At 38.2% G+C, this 10,256-nt stretch overlaps 1 protein-coding gene across 1 annotated transcript in view; it reads left to right on the forward strand.

The window, feature by feature from the left end:
- Window positions 1–9,066, forward strand: part of ADGRV1 (adhesion G protein-coupled receptor V1) — a 3,979,741-nt gene extending 3,970,675 nt beyond the window's left edge. Inside the window, exon 90 of the mRNA XM_044064182.1 lies at window positions 8,673–9,066. Coding sequence (XP_043920117.1) covers window positions 8,673–8,791 — 119 coding nt within the window. The 3' untranslated portion in view covers window positions 8,792–9,066. The remainder of the gene's footprint in view (window positions 1–8,672) is intronic.
- Window positions 9,067–10,256: the final 1,190 nt, after the last annotated feature.

The raw sequence follows: 10,256 nt of genomic DNA on the forward strand, positions 1-10,256 counted from the left end.
GATGCAAAACTTAGCCTTTCCCTTTTCTACAGTAGATTCATATAATAACTGAGAACAAAAATATGTAATTAAGTTGTGAAGACATTAACTACCTAACTCTTGATGTTCATTTTTTTAGCACACACGTCTGGCAGATTACATAAATTTTACTAAACCTGAATACCACTTATAACAACCAGTCCCCTTCAATAAACTCATCACACCGAATGATGTTTGATGACCTTTATTAAACTTCCATAAACATAACTTTGTTAGCCAATAATTATTAATTACAACTGAAACATAGCATAGCTAATTTAATCATGGTAAAACATCCATGTAACGTTAATCAGGACAGCGTGACCTTGCTCATCCTGACCCAGTAAGCAACGTTCACTCCACTTGCTTACTTTACTTATGAAGCAGCGTTCCACCACTCACTTCGTTTACCACTTACTGAATTACACATCCAACCAAATAAGCAGTGTCCTTACTTCCACTCACTTATTTTACTTATGAAGCAGCATCCCATCACTCACTTCATTTACCACTTATTGAATTAAACATCCAACCGATAAGCAGAGTCCTTAACTCTGCTTGCCTATTTTATTTATCAAGCAATCTCCTTTTCTTTCTCATCTCATTGAAATAAACATCCAAGACCAGAGGGGGAACAGAAAAGGGCAAGCCTGTCCCTCATCTCCACCCACCAGCCTGACAAGGCTGTTCCCCTCCTTCATACCAATTATTTTTTTTATACAACCTAACCACCCATAATAAGGGGGTTAAGCCAAACATCATTCGGTGTAAGCCATCATCTCTAAACCAACTGAATCCCTGTCATCATCCCCAAAAGTCCTGACATATAAGTACTGAAAGCCGCTAATTGACTAAATGGTTAAAATACCCAATGATTCTACTCCAGTACTAAGATAATGGCAATAACTTTGCATAACTTCTGTATATTAACTAATTTCTCACTTACGCCATCTACCAGTATTAACATCATAATAAGTCCCAGGACATTACCTGCCAAAGGCAACACCTGAACATTAACCCAATGCCATGCAAAACCAAGCAAGGCAATTACCTACCATCCTGCCTAACTGCAGCCCTATTTTCCCACCTAATGTATATAATGACCAAAATGCAATTTCCTTTCCAAGATCAATTTAAGAGCAATCCTACCATCACAATGACTATCTAGTATAAGCAAAGAGACATAATGACCATCCTAGCATTTGCTGACCAACAAATCACCTTCTGCATGACTAAATTACATCCATAATATAAATGCCACATAAACTATAAGCCCCCTGAACCTCCATTTCCCAACACCCACTCCTGCAGCAAAATATATCTTGACAATAGCCAAAATCTGGCAATCTTCGTGCTATCAACCTACCCCAACCCTTCAAACCAACGAACCACCAACCAAGTTTTAATAAGTTCACTTACCCTTGTCATCCTTGCCACCACAGTGCTCGGAGGTAAATCCTCCTTGACCAACTGACCTTCCTTATTTTGCTCTGACACCTGACAAATAACTAAATCTTTTCCACCAAACACCTTCACACAGACAGCTGTAACACACATTTAACCAATCTAGCAATGCCCTACCATATGCTGTAGTTATAAAGGGTACTCCAAACTCCTGAGCAAACCTTTAATCTTCATGCAACCTGACACACCTCCTCAAGCATGAACAACACAACCATACCACTGTCATAGTAAACAAAGGAAAATGAACCTTAATCCCCAACACCTCCCACTAAAAGTATTCCAAATTAGCCTAAAACTCCAAATATTCAACCTCCCCAATTGTCCCTCCTGTGTGGCGTCCAACAAGCCACAAACAACCCACCCAAATTATGCCCCCCAACCCAACATCTCCCACAACAATTGTAAACAAATGCAAATCCTCATGACCAACGCCATCCCTCTGCCCCAAAGGCCATCCCAGTGAATTTTTCCAAAGACACCACAATAGTAAAATGCACCAATTCATTAACACCTACTCAAAGCAACCTGATTAAACTGGCCGACATGCAACTTCATTAACCCAAAAGGCTGAAGAACATCCTTAATCCATTACTCACCCTTGGCTTCCCCACAAACCTTTTCTTTCCATTTGTTACCTTTGTATCTAAGAAAGTAAACATATCCTATATTTGAAAGGAATCCCAAACAAAGCCAAAACTTCTGCTTAGCCAACAAAATATGCAGTTCCACATATGTCCCCCAAAACACCCACATATCCACAATGCTCCATCAAACCCTATCTACTCGTAAAAATCATACTCATACCAAAACTTCCTACCAGCACAATGCAGAAGTTAAATGGTACACATGTTACTCGCTCTAAAAACCTTAACATGATATGAAACAATAATACCTGATTGAGGGACAGATTTATCTTCAGGAAAATATCTTGTTTGGAATAAACTTCCACTTCATAAAAAAAAAAAAAAATGCACCTCCTTAGCTCTCTAAAAAACAAATGGATGAATAACTGGAAATTTATCCCATATGTTCCACCCATATCCCTCTTGAAGGACAATAGGAACAACATGTGGAAATAAAAATTGAACTTGGCTAGCTTGCAAGGGCCCTAGAACCATTAACCTCATAGCTTCCTATAATTGTTGTGAATCCACCCCACCTGTGGAAACTCCAGACCCCATAAGCAATCTCCAGCCCTGCAATACCCTACCCTAAACATACCTCCACCACAACTTGCCCATATACTACCTCAAATTGCTCCAACTCTGATGTACCTTAATGAGTGCGAATAAAGATCTGTGACCTCATTGTGCACCACTCCAGCAATCAAGACATCCACACAAGCAGAATCCATTACCTTTCAAATTCACTTCTGTCAGGGCACTGACCATTGCTCACTCAGCACTCCCCCATCTCACTGTGCACCACTCAAGCGACCGGGACATCCATTGAAACCCCTCCATCACCTTTCAAGTCCTCTTCCTTCATGTCACCAACTGATACCCATTCAAATGCCATACCTCTGTGATCTGCAAAAGAAAACAAATTAAGCACCTTGCCTTTACAAAAATTGAACAAAGATAAACTTCAAACACTATACCTTGTGTCTATGCATTAAATGCCTTTGTGCTACGACCCCCTCTTTTAATGTCTACATTAAGTTATCTGCTAGATATGAGAACCCCCAAATGGAGAACCCCATAGTTTAAAGAAGGGCCTAAATAATGAGCTAAAATCTGTCTCTTCTGCCGCCTAATAAACACATCACACCGAATGAGAATGCTTCACTAATGAAGGAGGAAATTTTGAGTCTGTCCCAGCTATATGTATGGACCGTGTACACACAGAAAAGCTGTTGATTTTGCATGAAAACTACATTATTTAGCTGAGCACCTACAATCCTGAAATCCCTAAGCAGTCTATATTTAAGCTCAGTGATGCATTTCAGTTTTGACAGTCATGTTTTCTAAAAGCATCTTGATAATAAAGGTCAGTAATTTCTCTGCTTAGTCCCATTTAGGTCTGCAAATGATTGCAGTGATCAAATCATAAACTAGTCGGTATTCACAACAGTTGTCTACTATACTCCTCCCCACTCAAGTCCAAACAAGTACAGCTACAAAAGGGTTAGACACTTCAGTGGCCAAATATGTGGCTATGATATTCAAACATACACTATTTCTGAGTAACATTTAACTTATTTAGTGGTTGTGGCTATGTTGTATTCACTTCTAACAAAGAAACCCAATGAGGAAAAGGTCCCATTCTGTCTTCCTGTGATAATATACTCATTGCATGCTCAAGATTAGCAGGATATTCTGTCCTTGCTTCAGATACTAGAGCCTTTCACAAATGGTGTGCACTTATATTTTCAGGTAACTATGACAACAAGGTTAAACTGCCCAAATCCAACAGACAGGAATTCTCATTGCATGAAGTAAATCATGCATTAGGAATTAGAAGAAGATAGCTGGAATCCATGTTGTATACAAGAATCACCATTTCAACCCAAATAAATATCAGTGGAGAATATCTATAAAAGAAAAGAGTGCCTAGCAAGATGGCTCTAACTGGCCAATGCTTGTAAGCATATGCTTAATTCTACCAAAGAATGAATACACTTTCTGACTACAGACAACATCAAATATGAACCTGATATAGGTTCACAGGTTAATACTTGGCTATGAGTCTGCAGATAATTAGAAGATTAGTTAATAACCAGAGATCAGAATCAAAGTCTGTACTATTCATCTATGAATTAAGGACCTTAACCAGTATGTCAAACCCTCCCCTCCTAATACTAGGCTACTAGTCTGCTGAGTATTACAAGCTTTGCCAATAACCAGAGGTTGGACTCAAGCCCTGCATCTTGTATTTGTGAGTTTAAGACCTTATCCATTATGCCAGTCTCACCCCTTTGTGATTGATGCTAGTGCCATTATTAGCATAGATTAGATTTTGTTTTGAAGATTAATGTTGACCAAAACAACCGTTTTACATTTACATTCCCTTAGACTCTGAGTCCTAATTAATTTGATAATATTTGTCCCGGTCCCCTTCAGAGATTAAGGCCGCACCATGCATGTGCTACTGACAGGAATTATTCATGGGTGACTAGCAACCCGCAAAACACATGAAGTCTCTCAAATCTCCTCCAACAAACCACCACCGCGGCAAAGCTCCACTCCCACAGAAAACACCACCATCAAGCGAGACACTGTCCCCACAAACCCAGAATACCACCAGCCGCCCAGCAGGACTCCTGCAAAAAGCCTGACTGAAGAGCAACTGCCTGTCTCCACTATCTCCCCGATCCCACACAATCTGAAGACAACCAACCAAAACAGCTAGACAGCTGAACGTGCACCAACCACAACCCCAAAATGAACAGACTGAAGCATAAGGCTCCCTAACCCCAATTCCAACTACCCTACTTGTGCCATTAACAACAACCAAAATGCTAGCAACAAAACCCATTCTAACAGTGGCAGACACTCTTGATTCCCTTCAAATAACATTCAAAATGGTCACTGCTGCTACTGTGACCAAGACACTTTTCCCAGCCACTAAAACCAAGTCTCCACAGCCAAACCCATGTTTGAATAAAAAGCTATACTAAATCTGCTCCTGATCACATACATTTTGGGTTCTCTGCCAGCACCATCTGTATCATGCCAAAATCTGACCGTGAGCCATGCCTCTCAACATAAATATACTTTTGCCATGTCAAAAACAGCGATTTATTGATCACAGTGTGAGTGACAGTGTAACACAGTGAAAACGTAAAGCTGTGTCTTGCCACATTTTTGCTCGGAGAGCAAGAAATCTGTACAAAGCCCTAAATAATGGAGGAACCACGCCGACACTTTAACACTTGCTTTTACAGACTTATAAAGTAAATAGAACACTGGATTTTGCAAGATTCAAAGCAGACTCTTTAAAAACCTGTTTTACAAGCTTATAAAGTAGGCAGAACAGCAGGTTTTGGACTAATCTGAATTTCTAAAGAGAAAATCAGGAACTCCAGTGACTGTCATTATTTTTTGCTGTGACCTTCCATGGATTTCCACTGATCTGCTAAACTACTGCAATTTTATGGGAACCTCCCCAAAACAAAAGGGCACAAAATCAGGACAGCTGAGAGGAATATGTTATGAAATCAGCACAGCCGAAAGTACGGCCATGCTTCAGGGCTCATTAGCACCACACAGCACATATGCAGAAGCAACCATTTTTTACCTCTCTCTTGGCCCGAGAAAAGCCATTTGCAGCCTGGCTGTGTAAACTACCTCAGTGAATGACTCCCTTAGTCCTCTACCACCAATGATTCCCAAACTAGGCCAAAAATGATATACAGCTGTGAATATTCAGAGATACCATGCTCTGGCAAAGAAGCACGGCAGCCTCAGTTGCAATATGTCTGAGGTTAGTAAAATGTCCATGATGTTGCTGCCCATAACTCTATAACATTGACTCGCTCAGTACATATCTTAACTTGCAGGCTTGCTACAATGACTAAAAGTATCTGTAAGATTGCGGATCCTGGAAAATATTGTGACGATTATGCAACAGCTCATGAGTAGAAAAAGGCATTGGAAACAACAAGACCCTACTAAATTTTTTTTTTCTTTTGAGGGAGTGTGCAAACAGAGCCCTTCACCAACAAAAATGACCTGATCAACCCATTAAATCCACCACCCACTCTCAGTGGCAGACAAGTTTCTCGCTGAATCTATGACCTCACAAAGTGTTGACCATGGTACTGCATCTCCTCTGCTGTTCCTCTCTCCCCCTTTTTTTTAACTGCTTTGAGCCCATCATCTACATGTGGACTACCTAGCAGAGATAACCCGTCACCCCCCCTACAACCACAACCCTCCCCCCCAAAAAAAATACACATACCAACCACCTGTCTCCTAAAAACAGCCACCAATCAATAACCCAAAGCCTACCTGTTTTCTTGTTTTCCAGGAATACCTACAGGTCATCTTGGACGTAACCTTTGCCTTAGCAAGTTCATGCGAAAATGTTATTCCCTACCTAGTTGCACTTGCACAAACTCCTTAAGCTCCTCCCTACCCTTATCTCATTTCCTCTCAATCATCCCTCATTCCCATTTAACCGTTTAATCCTCCCTACTCTCTTAACTCCCACTAATATATTTATCTAACTCCCATCTGAAGTTGTCCCTGGACAAATTGGTTTGTTACCAAACCAAATTTAATGAGAATGTGACTTGAGACTTACTGTCATATGCTTGCACTGGTATGTTTGTTTGCTGAATGTACAGCATAGTATCTAAGAAATCCTCTTACTGTATATCAGTAATTTTTTAACCATAATTCTACTAAGCAATAGTTTACAAGGGATTCTGCAAGAGACTTAAACTGCTTCAGTGAACATGTTTTTGTTGTATTCACAGAAGAAATCAACTTAAAGAGCATATGCATACAATACGAAAGTGGAGAAACATGACAAACAAATGTTGCCTGTGAAATAAACATAGATGTAAAATATGAAAGAATAAAACTTAATTAGAAATGACTACTTCATTTAAGGAAGTAAAAAGAAATCCTTTTTCACATGCTTCATGCACACCAGAGAACTTTCCTGAATTGCGTTAGCATAGCAATGATACACATGAGGACATGCATTACCTGGGCTTTTTGAAAGAACCAAATGTTGTAGTCATAAACAGTGAACAGGCTTACAAAGACTGCCTGCAATAAGGGTCTATAAAATATCTTTGCTGTGTTGTTGTTACAGTGTAAATAAAACTAATATTTTTAAAAAATACAAAATATACATATTTTTCCTTATGATATTGCTTAGGAAAAATGTAAGTGTAAATTGTTGTGGAGTATAGACAAATTCAGTGTTGTACCATACTGAAATCCCAAGGGAAGAGACCAGTCATTTTGTGGCTAAGCAACTTGTTACTAGTGTCTAAAAATTTCATAATGAAATCTCAAATGGGGCTGAAAGTCTTTGCTACACGGGCAGTCACTGCTGTGGATCATAGACCATTGCTATGTGAGTCAAACATTTTACAGTTTACCTGTCTTCCTCCATGGATTTGTGTTGAACTTCTGCTCAGTATATGTGAAATACAGTGATAGACTATAGTAATACTTTTCTGAGTTAGCATCACATCCAAGGAAAATGTTTCACCAGAAATATATGTATTTTTTTCACCTTGAAACATGCGACAGGTAAAATATCATAGGCTGGAGAAAGTAACTTGGTGTGAACAGATTCCGGACTGTGCTGCACTGAACACATTAAGGGTAGAACAACAGTTTTAGATTTATTTTGTTATTGAATGCCCTGTTATTGCTGACTGAAAATGTTATAAGGAAATATTATGAGGGACCCAGCATGAGGGAAAAGTTGTAGCATATAGTTGTCCTTATAGTACTGCAAACAGTATGATGCATGTTATAGTCAAAAACTGTGTTTTATAGAAGTGAGACTTATCTCTGCTGTTGTACTTGTCCCATTTTCAAATGACTGTAAGTCTTCCTTATTTTATTATTGGTATAAATATGCATTCATTATAAAATAATTCTATATAGTCACAGCAGGTAGAATGCACACAGATCCTTGAGAAATGTGACAGCTTCTGTAGGATTTGCCCATGAAAAGGTTGAAAATTACTGCTGTATACCAAATGCATTAATAGTACTTGCCAGATGATTTCCTCCCTTTACAAACAAAATGAAAACTATTGTTGAACTTTACAATTTCATGTTGTCAAATTAAATAAATTGATAGATATTTGCACTTCATCAATGTAATGTCTAACAGAACAATGTTATTAAAGTAATGACAGCATAAACAACAGGGCTAAGGTCTGCTTGCATTTTCATTAATATTGTGTAAAGAAAATGCATTGAACTTCCCTTTGACCATGTGCCACATTAGAACAGCTATATCCAAAATAATTTCTTTTGTTTTTGGATATGATTTAATTACTAACAGTGCAGTAATAGAATTGATCAGCAAATATTTCCTTAATGCTTTCTAATATGACTTATGCATATTTTACCATTACAGCTTCAACAATACATGCAGTTATGCAAATTAAATTTCAAGAATTGATTAAACCAGAATAGAATGTCATAAACATGAACTCTCTGTTAACTACACATTTATGGATATAATTGTTTTCTTTCTGTATATTTTTATAGGACTAGGCCTTAACATTGGCGACAATGAATCTATACATGGAAGTCAAGATGGTGGCAGTACAGCTAACTCACAGATTGTTGAACTTAGAAGAATACCAATAGCAGATACTCATCTCTAGTTTTTTTAATGAAAAGAAGTCATTATTTTTGTATGGCATCATTTTGCACTAAAATAAGTTTAGATTTTGTTTACAATGTTTTCATACATAATGAGAAAGCGTTTGACAAACAACAAAACTGCCTATCAGGATTCAATGGGTTGATTGTCAACACTTTGAAGAACATAAGTGTTCACCCCTAACTTGGATGTATATATTCCATAGGCTGTAGATATGGTTAACTAATCTCATTAATCATGTCATGTTAAATGTTCAATAAACCACATACAATCTTTTAAGTGTCTCATTGACTTTTTTGATCATGAAAGCCTAATTACTTATTTGTACCATTTTGCAGTTTTATACTTTTTGCAAGTCTATGTATATTTATCCCTTGGAACCTTGAATGTTTGAAAAAATGCAGTTTTAGTTTAAGAAAAGCAAATTGTGAATGTCACTGTTGCACTATCCCTTGCAACTTAACTATCCCTGGGATTCAGCAAGCAGCAGTGCAGGAATAAGTTATTCCTGCACAGCAGGAACTGTCCCTGTACTGTACAGCAGCGCGCCTTGCATATTCATGAAGGCGCACTGCCTGTGCTGTTAAACTCACATGGAGCAATGTACGAGTACAGGGGGTGTGTCTGAGAGCAGAGCTTTTAAAATAGACACGCCCCTGCACTCCAGAACTGCCTTTCAGCAATTAAAATGAGTGAGAATGCTCATAACACCCTCAACACATCAGGATTTAAACATACCTATCAACTTTACAGATTTTCGCAGAATGTCCACAGTTTTGTTTCATATTTTTGGTGTGTTCTTCCTAAAAGCTGTACCTTTCTGGAAAATAGCTGAGGATTGAAGTCATTAAATAAAATGACAACATTTGAGTTTAAAAGACTTCACATCCTTCAGAAAATCCATGCTAATGCAAGACCTATCATCAACTGTCTAAGTTTGTAAGAGCAAATATTTAAAATCTGTCCCTCTATTTGTCCCCCATCATTTTAGGGTTTGTTCAGAGTTTTTGCTCCAAGAGGTTGAGAGGTATGCCCACTATGAAGCAGAAAGCTGATAAAATAACAGGTTTAGCATTAGCAGGGATATTCTGAAGGGTATAGATAAAATAACACAATAAAACTTTTTTTATAAATGTGATAAAGTTTAAGCGTAGCTGCGTGGGTGTGCACGTTGCTAAGTTATGCTTAGTCCAGCTTAAACAGCGCAAGAAGTTAAATAGCAAGAGCAAAATAAACAGTATTGCAATAGTGAAGTGATTAGCACGTGTGCATTGCGAGCAGCCATTCCTGGTTTGATCGCCACTGTAACCAGTTCACATTTTAAATGTGACAGCAGTGCATAAACAATTTTTTTTTGTATTACCTACTAAATAATATATATTTGTTAACCGGAGTATTTCATTCCAGATGTGAGGTATCAGTGTAATAAAGTGGTGAAATCCCCATATAAACACAAGTGCTCCATA

Source organism: Protopterus annectens, chromosome 2.part2 (genome assembly GCF_019279795.1).
Source record: "Protopterus annectens isolate FY-2018-M chromosome 2.part2, PAN1.0, whole genome shotgun sequence".
NCBI lineage: Eukaryota > Metazoa > Chordata > Ceratodontiformes > Protopteridae > Protopterus > Protopterus annectens.